The 16,248-nt window shown below is 35.5% G+C and overlaps 1 protein-coding gene across 2 annotated transcripts in view; it reads left to right on the top strand.

Moving 5' to 3' along the window:
- Positions 1-16,248, top strand: part of LOC131064972 (disease resistance protein RPV1) — a 50,978-nt gene that overhangs the window by 16,881 nt on the left and 17,849 nt on the right. Inside the window, exons 5-7 of one of the 2 annotated variants that reach the window (XM_059207241.1) lie at positions 13,647-14,665; positions 14,758-15,027; positions 15,133-15,762. In XM_059207241.1, the coding sequence (XP_059063224.1) occupies positions 13,647-14,665; positions 14,758-15,027; positions 15,133-15,744 (1,901 nt within the window). In that variant the 3' untranslated portion in view covers positions 15,745-15,762. Of the gene's footprint in view, positions 1-13,646; positions 14,666-14,757; positions 15,028-15,132; positions 15,763-16,248 lie in introns of those variants that run through there. The other variant, XM_059207242.1, reaches the window with a different exon arrangement.

Here is a 16,248-nt window from a genome sequence, read left to right as displayed (position 1 = left end):
TTACCATCTTCATTTAGCTTGTTCATGATTGCCCACTTGTCTTCTACCACACTCTTGTCTATCGAACTAAGTATTGGGTCCAATGTCCAACTTTCCTTTGTCTAATTCAGCTCCTCTTCCACAATCTTTGTCCAAATTTTATCTTCTAGAGCATCCTTCTCTTCTATATCAACAAAGGCAACCTCAGTCTTAGGTACAACCTCAATCTAATTCCATTATTCACAAATTTGTGCCAACAAATAATTACCCCTACTATTATACTTCACATAGTAGACATTCTCATAAGTTCGCATGCCTTTTGCAACCAATTTTTTGGAACTTCCCTTTTTGGTCTCACATTTGGTTCTATGAAGTATGACCTTATAACCTTTTCTACACATCTTACTTACACTCAAAAGATTGTGTTTTAGACCTTTAACATAATAAACACCACCAGTTTTATGCTTACCACCAATAGAAATACTTCATTTCCCACAAATAAGTGTAACTTCCTCACCTCCAAACTTAGTTGATTCACCATCATGCTTCTCGAGGTCAACGAACTTGAATATATCACCAGTCATATGATTTGAGCATCCAAAGCCAATTATCCACACATTATGCTCTACTTTTGCATGTAGTGTAGTCTTCACACTCATTGGTTTTTTACTATTTCACATTTCAGATGGTCAGATCCTTTTTTATTCTTCTTCTCTATAGATAAAAATAATGAATCCTCATTTGAGTCATCACCAACTTCATATTCACATGAATAAGTTTCCATTGAACAAAAATTCTTCTCAGGCATTTATTTGTCATCTATTCTCTTATTTCTATCATTCCTTTCATAGTTCTAGTCTTTTCCTTGTTGTCATCATCATATCTTTTATTATAATCTTATCTATAAGCCGCATCTAGAAGAATAATGGCCAATCCTTCCACAATTGAAATATTTAAATGGTAACATGCCTTTGTGTTTTCCAAATCCTTCTTTAGTTTTTTCACAAAGTTTTCTTCTTTGTAATCCATAACATTGCTTGCTTCCAGTTCATCTTCAATCTTCTCAGTAACTTTGAATGATTCTTCTTTCTTCAATTTTTGTATATCATCTAGCTCAACAATATCAAAGTCAAAGAGCGAGCCATACAACTGATCTAAATTGTAAGTATCCATATTTTTATGCCCTGCATACCTTACCCCCATTAGTTTCCTTGTGGTGAAAATATGGTTCCCCTTTTTTGCTTTTTGTTGCTTTGTTTCTTTTAGTTTAGTTTTGTTTACCTCAGAACCTCGGAGTCTCGGAGTCTCAAGGTCTCTTTCTTTTGTTTTTTCTTTTCCAACCCTGGAACCCTGGACTCCTGAGGTTGGTCTCTCTTTTTTCTTGTTGTTGCACAACCCCGGAACCTCGGAGTCCCGGGGTGTGTTTTGTTTGTCCACCTCGGAACTCCAGAATCCCAGAGTCTTGAGGTATGTTTGTCCATCAACCTCCGAACTCCAGGATCCCAGACTTCTATTGTTGATCATTTTCTTGCTTGTTTTTCATCACCCCAGAACCCCGGAGTTCTGAGGTGAGGTTTTTGTTCTTTCTTTTGCATCGACCCCAGAACTCTAGAGCCCCGGAGTCTCGAGGTCCTCTTTAAGGCATTTATATAGACGAGGTTCGAGGGGGTATAAATAGGAAGAATGAACTTTTCAAAGCTCATTTGTGCATTCAAATTTCCATAACTCCTTTCCTTTGACCTCCACACTTCGTGCCTCCATCCTTTCGAGCTCCTTTCACGTTCTTGGGTGATTTTTCTCACCAGGTTGGTGATTTTTCTTTCCCTCCTTGTCGTTTTTAGTTTAGATCTTCTTCTTGTCGCTCATTTTCTTGTTTTTGTTTTGTTTTTCTTTTCTCCTCGCGTGCCCTAGTTCTACTCGAGAACCCTAGACCCGTAGACTTTTGGGTTAGTTGTTCTTCCCAACCTCGGAACCTCGGAGTTCCGAGGTTGGTCTTGTACTTAACCCACGAGGAACCTGAAACCTCGGAACCCCGGAGTTTCGGATTACCCCTTTTTGAGGAAGTGAAACCAACAATAAACCTAGAATCCTAGCTCATTCCAGATTGATCTTTTGATTTATCATAGACCTCGAAGTTCAGAGGTCCGTTCTATTAAAGTCTTTTGGTATCTAGTGCACCCAACCCGGAACCTCGAAACCCCACAGTCCCGAAGTGAGCCTTACACATCAATCTCGGAACCCCAGAACCCTGGAGTTCTTGATCCATTTGCAATCTATCAAGCTAAGAATCTCGGAGTTCCAGACTTCATTCACAGTTTCCAGCCCAAAACCTCGGAGTTCCGAACTTCATTCATAGTTACCTACCCCGGAACCCTGGAACCCCGGAGTTCCAAGGTCCTTGCTTAAAAAATGAAATAAAGAGAGAACTACCTACCTTGGAACCTCGGAACTCTGGAGTCTCGAGGTGAATGAATTTTTTTATGTTTTTTATAAGGTATTGACACTTGTTTCCTTCTTGCATATTCAAGCAATTAGATGGACCCAACTTCTAGCAAGAGGGACAAGGACATTGATAGACTTCCGACAACCATGAAGTACCATTACCAAGGGCAAGTTTATGCTTCAAAATTGGTAATCAAATTAAATGGGTCACTGATACTGAGATCGGACATATCAAAATTGAAGATATTAAGTCCCAGTTAGACAAACCAAGGTTGGAACCCCCACAAAGAAGGATAAAGAGATTAGGCTTAGTAGAGGCTACCATCTTCCCACAGTTGGTGCAGGCTCCGAAGTTTATTATGACAATTCCCCAATTCTATGACCCTAACAACAGGAAATGCACAGACGCACAGGGTAAGACAGTGATAGATTTGCCCCCTGACATGCTGGGATTTGTGTTCGGCATCCTAATCAGAGACAAGATATTCCTCTCAACTGAAGAGGAAGGCTTGAATGTATGGAATGACAATGTGACCTCGAACAAGAGGCACATGAATGAAAATTGGTTGGAGGAAGAGAGGAAAACAAGTCTAAAGGCCGCAGAGATACTGAGGGCAGACTTTAAAGAGCCTTAGAGAGACCTGATCATTATGTTGAGCAAGGCCTTTGGCAAGCCCGACTGCAAACACTTTCACCCCCGGATGTTTCAATTCATGACCACCATACCCATAGGGAAACAATACTTCGATTGGCCTTAGATCCTTTTGGGAAACATTTGCAAGCAGATGAAAGAGGTCCACCAGACCAAGAAGTTCTTCTTTACCTCTTATCTCGTCTAGGTGGCCGCAAGAGCTGGAAAATTTCCAGGCCTATAGGTTGAAGGTCAACTAGGCGACGAAGAAGGCCAGAAGAAGGTATGGGAATATTATTCCCAACTTCCCCTCATCAATGCAAACGCACATTTTAAAAGGATCAACGATTCCTTCCTTTTTCCTGTAACTATTAAATTGACAGGAGATATAGGATACAGGATTAGCCCGGAGGCCATGGCTATCATCCAAGAGTGGGTATGTTGGTTTATTCAAAACCAATTCTCCACTTACATAAGGATCAGTGGGTTTATATGAAACCCACTACTGCTGCCAAAGTACTATAATGACCGGATCATCTTATTATAATATGTTAGGCAGTTGCTAGGCCTCCAATCCCTCCTGTCATCCAAGCACAAAATAGGGATTGACTGTTCAGTATCTATTGGGTATTTCTCTTGCCTAAAGATCCAGGTGGCAAAGTTGGCGTAGCTAGAGCTCCAAGATTTGAATTTAAAGGAATTTGATTATGCTAGGAAATTTTATCATCCCTATAGGAAACTCAAGCAAACTATGCCTAAGGCATATGAGGGACATAGGCCTAGACTGGAGGATTTTTGGGAAAACCTCCAAGATAGTTTTAAAGTAAGAGAGAAGAACTACAACAGGTTATCAGTTCCCCAAATAACGGATTTTGAAATTAAAACCAATCTCCCTAAAGGCCTAAGGGATGAGGGTGACTTACTAGATGCTGAATACAAAGAGCAAGAAATTGATAAAAGGCCCCTCTCCCCAATAAGGTGGTCCACAAATGAGGATGTGAATATAGAAAAGGTCTCCCAAGCGGTCATCAACAGGACCAAATAGTGGCTAAGTCAAAGGGTGAGGATGAGTGCTTCAAAGGGGAAGCAGAAAGAGTCTACTTCAGGGGTGCCCCAATCAAGGGGTTATAAGGAGTATGCTTGGAAAACAAGATCAAGTTCAAGACAAAATACATCTATTGACCCAGATAAAGCACTAAACCCCCAAGATAGCATCAAAGACTTAATGAGAAAGCTTCATAAAAAAATGAGGAAGTTTGAGTTATTGAAGAAGGCTGTAGACCTAGGAGTAACAGATGGATTAGGAGCAGTGCCACTCGCTGAAGTCCTTCCTCCAAGGACAGCTATAGGATAGACTGCAGGGGAAGGTTCTCAGGAGGAAGAAGAAGAAACAGAAACAGATGAAGATGCGCCTACTAAGCCTCCCCCAACAACTGCAACACAGGTCCCAGGTACCAATGACCCTATGCCACCACTAACTAATACAGCAGTTCCCCCAAGAAACAGGCATTTAAGCCTACTACAAAGACTATAACTGTCCATAATATTGAGACTGATTCAGATCAAGAGGAGGAACAAGGAAAAGAGGAACCTAGGGAACAATGGTCACTTGGAGGGGTGAAAGAACGAACTGAGGCAAAAGATTTATTGAATGAAAGATTTGTTTTAACCCCTCAGGACCAAGAAGACCTCCTCAAGGACATTGTTGCCAAGCAGGACACGACATAAACAAAGGAGGAGGGAAGGGCATTCAGAGAATAGGTTAGTGATAGGTTGGGAGAGTTGCATAAGCAACAACAATTGAATGAAAATATAACTCTTTCGTTTGGACCTTCTCACCAAATAACTTCACTCCAAGGATATAGAAGCATAAGAGTAGAGGATGAAGGTGAAGCAGAAGAACAAGAAGATATTCATGTGGTAACTGCTGACATCATACATCATAAGGGCGATGAAGATAAAGACGTCCCACAATGGTTGGAGTTCACCTTTGAGAAAAAGAAAAGAAAGGTAGAGTTTCCTAAGGTGACATTGCAATAGGAAATCATGAAGGAACCTAAAAAGGTCAAGAAACCAAAGATTGTACATCATTTGTCAAGGACAGGGTCTGGTGAAGTGGTTGCAGATGTGGCAGTTCCACTTCAGACTGAAGGTCAAACCTCTCCCAAATACCAAGTATCCCAAGTAAACTTGGGTAAGAAAACAAAGTGGGGAGATTTAGACACTTTAGAACTAGCCACTAGTGTTGTCAGAGGACGTGTAGAAAAGGAGCATACTTCCAACATAGAGCTTAAAGCATAGCTGGGGCAGTATAAGCAGTTGCTAGTAGAGATGAGTAAACCTCTAGACTCCTGTAGGATTGACAACCTACCTTCAACCTCATCATTACCAGAGGGAGAAGTAAAAGCATTAATGGAGGTGAGACAGGTGGCCACTGCAGCCAAATCATGGGCTCAAATAAATGCTACCAAGAATAGATTATTTTTGCAGGATACGATGAAGGTATACTGGGAGGCAGTGCAGGTAGGTGGGACATTGGCTTCTTGTTCTACGCAATGGGAACATAAACATTGTTTTTAATAAACAGTTCAGAATTTGGAATAAAGTTTTGCATTTAGGAGAAGAGGTAAAGTGGAGGAAGACCTCTTAAGAGGAGGTAACTATAAGAACTTGTAGTCTTATGCATACATTTTGTAACTAAAGACTGAAATGCTTCAATAGTATGTAAATGATGTGGCAGAAATTTGAGTCCCTCTCCTTAGGGAAATTTTGAAATATGAGAATTTTGTAAAGCATTTGCTTGGAGCTTTTGGGTTGGGGTTAACCAGTATGGGATCATGGAAGAAGAGCAGGTATTAACTCAATGAGACACATTTGAGGCTCAGAACCTAGGACCCTCAGCTCAGTCTAACGCAACATTAATGGATAGATACACTTACCTGATTACCCCATGTCAAGAAGTGGTAGAAACAATAAGGGAGTTAGAAGAGAGAAAAAAACACACAGAGGAAGTTTCAAAGAAGTATAAGTTTAGAATCAAGCATGTGACTGATCCTCCTATTGAAGCAATTGCATGCATTATTAATAATTATAAATCCTTTATTAAGAAGTGAAAGATAAACACATAGCTGCTAAAGATAGTAGGACTTCTTGCATGACTCCCAATTTTGTATTTTAGCTGCAACTCCAACTCATGTTCCAGTTTTGAGCAAAATTCTGCATGACTACGAAAGCTTGGCTCATACAACATGGTCTTCGTAGTGCCCATTCAACCTCCATTTTTTAGTAGTTAACTGGAGTATAAAGGCAGAAACTTGCAAGTTAATTGCGACTCCTAGTCTTATGTTCTTAATTTAGATTAGGTTTATTTCCTAGATAGTAGGGAAAAAAACTCTATAAATTGAGGATTTGGATTCATTTGTAAGGGTCCCCAAATTAATGATTTGTGGCCCACTTAGAAGCTTTTAGATTATTTTGTAGATTATGATAAATTTCAGTTATTCTTTACTCTTTGAAGTAAATACAAGAAGCAGCTTGTAGATTGCCTGATCTACGTTTATATTCTACAAAAAATGTTTTGTGTAGTCTCATAATGTCTATTATTTGGAATTAGCAACGTGGTTTGATCTTCTGTATATTGCTTTATGAATCATATTGCACACATAAGTGGTGTATGAGAATTATTGTGGTAGACGATATTATTGGTGATTTTATTTCCATAAGTCTGTAAAGTTGATGATTTTGCAGGTTTACTGGAGGTCCATTGTTGAATGCTAATCTAGATAATATTTGATAATTTTGGATTGCAGGGAACTAATTGAGTAGTTTGTTAAGTTGTTATTGAATTGGCTTCATTGTTGTTTTTTCTTGTTTCCTTTATCCTTCGCAATTTTATTTTCCAGAAAAGTCTTAAATCATAAAATACAAAAAAAAAAGAGGAAGTTAAGTTGTTAATGATTAGTGGGATTTAGTTTTAACCAGCAGGCCCCTTAATAGGTACAACCACTTCAACCATTGGGCTGCCCGTCACCGTCGAGACCCGACTACAGAGACCTTGGAGTGATTAATTCCCCAGAACTTATTACTTTTCAAGAGAGGTGGTGAGTGTTCACATTGGCTACCTGACTGTTGGCGAGTGTGTCAAAATAAATGTCAACACATATCATGACTTTGTTTTCAATAGCATGCTTCTTAGGTTCGTAGCATTTAGGCAGTGTTGACATAAATTTTCTTACAACATCACTTTATTCCAACATTCCACCAATACCTCTTAGTGCACTCACACTCTCGTTCACTCAATGTAGATATATCTTAATGTTCTCATCATCACACATCCTCATATTTTCAAACTTGTGATTTAGATTTGTCAACTTGGCTTTCTTTGTCTTCAAATCATCTTCATAAACACTACTCAACTTCTCTCAAATTGCTTTAACAGACTTCAACCCAACAACTTTAGAAAATATAAAATCACCTAAATAGTTGATAATTGCAATCTTAGCCTTCACACTATTCTCATGTGTCTTAAACTCATTTGGAGTATGAGGACCATTTGCGAGAGTAGTATATCTAGTTTGGACAATTTCCCATATTCCAGTTAGTAGAGATTCCAAATGACATTCCCTTCTGTCCTTCCAATAAGAGTAACTTGTGCAATCAAACTTTAGTGCTTTGTAATTTACTTCTTGCACCATATCAACTCTTCCTTAAGTAGTTTAGCTTCTCTAAGAGGAACCAAGATCTCTACCAATTTTTGAACACATGGAACTAAGAGGGGGTGGATTAGTTTGGACATCAAAACACTTTACTTCTGATATATTAAACTTGAAACCACACTTAACAGGGAGAAAACACAATGAGAATCACATCACAATATAAATAATTGATTAATTTTTTTAGGCTCAAGACCAAGGATCTCACTAAACTTGAGAGACATGCAAGAGTAAGGCCCATGATAGCTCATTTCCAAGGTAGCACACCCATTCATTCCAACGTCATCATCAAATGAAATATGTAGATAAAAAATGTAGCATACCAACCATTCAGCCCCAAAACATCTTCCAATGTAAAAAAATCAATGCAAATCTAAACATTATGGTTCTACCCATATCGACATCCAAAAATAATCACTAATGTATATCTAGACCAAAAAGGCATTATCTAGATAGGATACACCACCTTAGTCAACCAAAAACCAACCCAGTTGACAACACAAAACTTTGAACACCATAACTTTACTTGCCAGTTTCACTACATAAACCAAATGAACATTTCATCCAAGCTACAACACATGACTCCACATAAATCAGAGAATCACCGAGCATTCTTCGAACTAGTTCCAATAGACAACCATATTGTCATAATAACAATAACCTAATCCCTAACATCTGAAATAAAAAAGAGCTTGTAAAATTGATAATAAAACATACATAGATCATAAACATTATATTTAGAACCATACTTCAGAGACATATCAGAGAAATGCAAAGCATTCTTCTGTTGGGACATTAAATACTCTTTGCTGCATATTGAAACTTCCACTATACCAATATTCTGGAAACACTTCATAGATGTTATACAAAATCACCAAACACCATATCAACATCTGAACACTCATTACTAGACCATATACACTACTAAAAATCTGGTACAACCTCTCCACATCTACATATAGATAACTGAGACATTACTAACAAACACTAGACAAGTTTGACATCAATGACAACACAACTAATCATAAGTCAGGTTTTCAACATTATTTGAGACATTAATGACAAACAGTAGACAGGTTTGATATCGATGACCACACAACTCGTCATAACTTAGGTTTCCAATATTGGTAGAGTACCAAGACCCAAGACACAAAAATTGGTCTCAATATTGACATATGACAATAGTATGATAGCATAATGCCTAAAAAAAATTGAAATGATTGATGAGGAGGATCCCTAAATAAAGTACCCAAAAGGAGTATCAAATTGTATAGGGGTTACAATCTATGAAAATAAGTTTATCCCCGCTTTAGTGGGAGTATGAACTTACACTTACACTCACGATAATGTAGAGATGTAGAAATAGAGCAGCTAAGAGCAAGACAAGCTAGGGATAGGATGACACTAAGATAAGGAATGATAAAGTCCCCAAGATTAGGATCCTATAAATCCACACAAAATATTAAAATATACACATACAAAGAATAAGACTTTAGTAATTTTAAGAGAAAAAAAGGTTCCATGTATACTAGGTAGTCAATGCTAGGTTACACATTTTGGTACATCTTGTTTTTTGCTAAAATCACACATTCTATAGAAAATATAATGATTTAATCCTTGAGAGGTCCCATTTGAAGGAATTAATTGAAGAGGGTTAGATCAAATCCTCTTAGATCAAACTTCGTTTGGTAGAACCTCTCTACTCTTAAACCACATCTACAGTGCAGTCTCCTCTGCACCTATCAAAATGTTAATAGAAAACCACTTTTACATTAGCTTTTGTGGGGTAAAATAAATTCATTTAGAATTTTTGTTTTGTAAGTATGTATTCTTTATTTTAATCTTTCCAAAAAGTATATATTTGAATATATTTACTTCTTATTTCTTATGAATGTAGGTTTTTCATTGAACATTAAGGATTGTGTCTCACACAATTGGAAAAATTAAAAAATAGATTTTTTTTTTTTTTGAAAAATATATTTTCCCTAGGTATCAATATCCTCATTTCAACACCAAAAGAAGTTAAATGTACACAAAAAAAAAATGCATTAATAAATAGACCTCCCTCCAAATTACAATTACTTTGACTTAAAAAATTAACTAAAAAGAATATATGCAACAAAATATTACAAAAAAATATGCATACACTAGAGATATTGATCTGACAAATCTATGATTTAAAAATTATAATTTTATTCTTTCTATAAAAATGTTATGCATTACAAAATAAATGTCAAATCTAAGAAATGTTGATTATTGTAAAAATTAAGTTAATAATAGTTACATAAGACATGCACAATTCATTTCTATTTTTAAAAAAATATATTTAAAACTTGCAATTAAATTCTCACAAATTAGTAGATTACTTCATCTTCAAATTCTTAATGGTTTAGTTGTTACAAGTGTTATAAAGTGAAGATTTGGTGCAAAATGTTGATTCAAGTGTAAACAATGGCAATGATCATGCTAACACTTTATGTTATTTTAGTTAGCTAATTCTCAAGGAGAAAAAAGTGATAACAACATTCAAACTAGTGTGCCATGCTATTCTAGTTTAGAAATATATAAGAAAGCATATAATATGGTTTTCAAGGGATCAATGTAGTAAGCCGCATTATGCTAGATGACCAAAACAAAGGTTAAATGCTATGCAAGTTGCTACAAATATATTGATAATCGTGCCTTATAGGGGGTTATGTAACAGAATGTCGCCGCTATGAGAGCACACCAATGAATGACTACAAGCTATGAGGAGGCCTCATATGCCTCCACTTAATATGTCAAAATATTGTCTTGTTGATACCTCAAGGAAGATAGAGATCCACAATAAGGATAAAACACCTTTAACACCAAGGAGATATCCTCAACAAAAATGCATGTGTTCTAAGTTAGGAGGAATATTTTTATAAAGGATGCAATTTTTTGAGAAGGAAGAGATATTTGTAAAGGAGATATTTTTCAACAAGTGTAAAGGGATCCTTATTAAGAATACACGCCTATCAAAGAGGAGGAAGAGATCTTTGTCTAAATATGTCTACCTCCATATAGAAAGGAGATCTTTAAACAAAGATGGCATCTTCGACACTAAAAGGAGAACGAGATCAAGAATTCATACCTTCACAATTGCTAGGAGAGGAGATTCTTGATGAAGGATTACACACTTTCAACACCAAGAAGAGATCATTTAAAAATTATATGCTTTGAAGAAAGGAAGAGGTTTTAATAAAGGGAACACACCTCCAAGAAAGGATAAGATCCTTATGAAGAACAAAAAATTCTATATGCAAGAAAATAAAATCGTTATAAGAGATATAACTCAACAAAGGGAAAGTGGATCCTAATAAAGGATAAGTATTTGAAGGCTATTCTTGCCCTTAGTATAGATGCAAGAATAATTAGGATATTATGTTTTTATTCAATCTATACTATATTTCATTCTCATGAGGAATGCATCCAACATTTTTTTAATCACCAACACAGTGTTCTGGACATCAAATCTTCCATTTTTTTGAGAGCTTATCATTGGATGGATATTTACACCCTTTTTGGGGTTGTGAGACAATTTGATGGATCTCTATGAGTACAACTCAATATTGATTCTCATCCAGTAATTTAAGAATTTATGATTTGAGAGTTCAACAAAAGGGTAGTTTGAGAACTCAAGAACTTAGCTCAGAGCTACACCTTTTTGAGGGTCACGAGACAACTTGATGGAGTTCCACTTGGTTCAATATTTGTTTCTTCAAAGAAATATCTTCTTAATAATGTGTATTTATGTTATGTAATGAACAAGTTTTGTCACATGTAAACCTTGAGGGGGTCCCTTGATGATGTAAAGAAAGAACTAGCTGAAAGTAGAAATTTCTTTACAAAACACAGGTTAACTTGTAGGTTTTGTTGTTTATGGTCTTGTCTCCATAAATTACATAAATGGATTGCAGAAAGAAAGGCTCAAAATTTATCTAGTGCTGGTGGTTACTTTGTTATGATATTTGTTAGGATGTGGAATTTCTCCCATCCCCTCTATTTAAAGAGGCAACTGTCATGATTTTATTATTTGAGTGTGTAGCTGATCCAGTGATCAAGAAAATATGAATTGTAGCATTTAAGCTGTAATGATTTGTAATTGGATTGGTCAATGAATAGAGGATGTGTCGTAGCATTTAAGGTATTTGTTTGTGGTTATGTGTGATTGTGTATATATTTGAATTTGTTTGAATCTATTAGTCTCTATCCACCACTAACGATATTTGATTGTGTGGAGGATCAAAATATCGTCTTTTGTAATTTATGGGCTTGAAAACATCTTTTTTTATCGAATCGTGGTACTCCACTTTCAACCTTTCCACAAAATTCTTTAGTGTCAAGTCTATTTGGGTTCATCTCTCTAATTTTTCATTGTTATTATTGGAGTGACTCCTATTTCAAAGTGATTGGTGATGCATTGGGAAACCATTAGGCTATAGACAAGAAATCTTCAGATTTCATGCACATGACCTATGCACACATTTTGGTAGATTTAGGTACTTAAAAAGATCTCTCGACAAAAATAATCCCTAAAGTGGATTGCAAAAGGATTACTATTTTTGTTGTCGAAGATGCTAGAACACAAGCCACCTTGTTGCTTATTGCCACAACTCCAAGTCCAAAGAAAATAATTTAGCACTATGGTGGAAAGACAATGCCCCTCACCACTATATTGTTGAGAGCCCATTGGATGCTTCAGATACTTTCCTTGGGCCTGAGATTTGGGAGAAAATTATAAACAATAGAAATTAAATCATGACCAAAAAAATCTATCAAAGTGGATGTTGCTTCTCATCTTTACTTGGTTGCAGGCTCAATGGGAGAACAAGAGAGTTTATAGGGGTCTCAACTTGTCTTGGACAATAGTTTGGATCTACAAGTTTTATCTCAAGGCAAGAAAAAATCCAAAGAAATGGCAACATTTGTAATTCAAAATGAGCATTGGCTTTTCATGAGAAGCACAATGAATCGTCTACAATCCTTATAACATCTATGCTTACCCATTAAATTGAAGAAGATTGCAATGTTGCATAGAGAGTTGTAAAAAAGAAAAAACACAATTTCCAACAACGGCATTAATGCTTTCCATAATATGCACGTGCATTGACACTCTAAAAATAGTGGTAACATCTCCAAATTAGGTCAGATTATTTAGTGATAGTGAAATTTAGGATCCTTATACATCCTTGTTTTTATTGGTTGGTCCACTTTATCTTTCAATGGCCTTTTATTATGGAGCAATCCAAATCATGTTATTTATATAAAAATTTATAAGATTGACCCCTTCACCAAATTTACCAATAAAAAAAGAAAAAGAAATATAATATGAAAAAAATTGAACACACTAAAAAACATCCTCTCTATTTCTATAAATATCTTTTGAAATCGTACTAAAACTACATTCGCATTTGACTTAAATTTAAAACTAAGTAATTGAAATATAATATACTTAGAATTAAATATATTTCATAAAATATCTATGTTTCACTTTGCAACTCTTTTAACATACTCTTTTTCCCACAATTTTTAAATTCACAAATGTAATCGTACAGTTATACTCTATAAGAAACTTTCTCTGGAGTCGAAGTTAAATTCTCTCTTAAACATAATAATTACCGATTCATGAATACATTGGAATGCAGTTAGAAGTGACTATTTGGTTTACCATATAATCATCGGCCCTTTCTATACTAACATTTAAAGAACTAATTTCTGATTTTATACCATTTATTTTTTAAATTATGTATTTGATAGATTCCTGTTTATTTGAAATCTTCCAAACAGTTATAAAACAAAAGCTTAGCCTGCTTTCGATTGATATGATTGTTTGCTTTTTTTCTTTTACTTGTTTACAGTTGGAATCGAAGGTCAAGTGAAAGCAGTAAATGAGCTCCTCGACATGGAAAATATGGAAGATTGCTCATCTTTTGCCGTTGTTATTTGGGGTTTGGGTGGCATTGGAAAGACAACTCTTGCGAAAGCTGTTGTCTCCACTGTAGATAGAAACCGTTACAACTATGCCAGAATTGAATTAGATTTGGATTCTGGAAAAAATAACTATAAAGAAATGCAGCAACAAATTTTGAAGGATGCCTTTCCAAGCTATGAGGAGGGAAGAAAAATAGATTTGAGAAATGATGAAGATGGTAGAGAGCACTTAACTCAGGCCTATAAAAGTGGAGCAGAAAAGCCTGTGTTTTTATATATTGATAATGCTCTGCACATAAAAGACTTGGAGAAAATTCTGCCGGAAAACTTGCGAGGTCTTCCCCAGAATAGCAGAATTCTTGTTACGACCAGAATCTTGATTGTCACAGATGTGCTTCAGGAACGTGGTCTTCAACGCAAGGACTATCCTGTCAAAACTCTCTCCCACCATCATGCGCTCACAATTCTGTGCAATGACCCTGCAATCCGTCATGATTATAAAGATGATCTAGAAAGGATTGTCAAGCTCTGCAGCGGTATTCCGTTGGTTCTGAAAATTGTTGGTGCACATTTGCGCAAGCAGGAATATAAAGCAGATCGTTGTACACAGATACTTGAAGCTTTACATACAGGACAAAAAATCAAAGAAAAGGACCTCAGCAACTGTTTGTTTGACTTTGTATATAGCAAGTTGGAGGAGTCTACTCAAGAGGCATTCTTAGACATCTGCTGTTTCTTTCACCAGAATTGGCTTCGTCAAGTAGAGTACATAGTGGGGGCTGAGGAAGTCGCATTCCTTGTCGATGCAGCATTGATCACCACAGTGATGAAGTGGGGGGAGGAGTATTTGTCTGTTCACGATATTATTCGATCAATAGGGTGCACTATGTCAAAGTCGAGTAGAATTACGGATGACGATTCGTGGTTTGAAGCTGAAAAGGATGAGGTATATTTCACATCTTGTTGTTATTAGATGGATAAATTAACTGATACTTGCTAAATAATTAAATAATACTTGCTGACACTAGAGTCTCGCAGGCCAAGATGAAAGGAATTAAAGGAATCTGGCTTAACAATGAAGATTGCATGCTTGAGAAGAGACACCTTCGTTCGATGAAGGATACATTAAGAATTCTGAGGTGGAAGGGTAGTATAGATGTTCACGCGACAGACGCAGTGGCACTGCCAGAGTTAAGATTTCTTTACACAACTTCTAATAATATTTGTGGGCTGAATGTAGAAACACTTGAAAAATTGCGTTTTTTGGGAGTTTTCAACCTTTCCATTAAAGAGGGGGATCATCTGAAGGCAAGTCCTCAATACAATAAAATACATTTTTCTATTCTATTTTAACTTATGTTTTCAATTGTTTTACTCAGTTTAAGTTCTGACAACGAAATAGTAACTCTGCAGTTACCTGAAAATTTGATGTTCATAGGAGCCGAAATTGAAGCGCAGCACTTATCAAAAATAGTGCCAAATTCCTCCTTGGAAGAACTAATTCTATATTTTAAAGGAGGTGAAACGGAGGAGTTCATGCCAAGTTCAGGAGGAGAGTCCTGTGATGAAGAAATAGATTCCTCTAATAAAGAACAAGAGTCCTTCAATGAAAAACATAATAAGACCATAAATGCATTTAACAAATTTCTTCAGGGTCTAAATAGGTTGAAGCATTTATGGTTGATGAATTGCGGGTTTTTATGTGAGTTTCCAGAGCAAGTGTGTAGGTTACCGCAGTTGGCTACACTCAGAATTGAGGGCTGTGATGAATTGGAGTATCTGCCAGAATCATTTGGCCAGCTTACAACTCTAAGAAGATTGGAGTTAAGGGGGTGTAGAAGTTTGAAAGAATTGCCTTTCACTTTTAGCAATCTCAAATCTCTTGAATATCTACGTTTATTGAATTGTGATAATTTAGAATCAGATATTTGTCAGAGAGATGACAACATCAAAATAGTAAAGAAAAGTGAGCATAACTGTGACAATTGTCATGAGGACAAAAAAATTGAAGTTATTATATTCTGAATGTAAAATGTTTGATGTTATTTTTAATCAATATTATTAACAAAAAATAAAAAATATATCTAAAATAATTTTTGATTAGTATTTTTCAATTTGATATAAAGACAGTTTAAGATAAAAGATGATTTTTTAATTTATCTTTAAGAAAAAAATATTTTAGTCAAATTTATTTTAGATTATATGGAAAGTATGTATTAATTTAATTATTAAATTAAAATAAATATTATGAAAAAAGTATCTAACTATATATTTCACTTTACTTTAAAATTATTTTATTTATTTTATATATAGAAAAACAAATTTTTATTTGAAGAATTATTTCATTTTATATGTAATTTTACTTTTATTTTTAAAAAGGTGAATTTAATATTGTATATCAATATACTATATTTGAATAATTTGTTTTTCTAGACATTTTTTTTTTTAAATGATACTTATATATTGAAAAAATAAATAATACTATTTAATTTAGGAGATAGATATTAATTTTTTATTTTGACAAAATAA

The sequence above is a fragment of the Cryptomeria japonica genome, chromosome 6 (genome assembly GCF_030272615.1).
Source record: "Cryptomeria japonica chromosome 6, Sugi_1.0, whole genome shotgun sequence".
In the NCBI taxonomy this organism is placed as follows: domain Eukaryota; kingdom Viridiplantae; phylum Streptophyta; class Pinopsida; order Cupressales; family Cupressaceae; genus Cryptomeria; species Cryptomeria japonica.
Note: the sequence above shows the minus strand (reverse complement) of the source record. Positions and strands in the feature narration are given on the sequence as shown.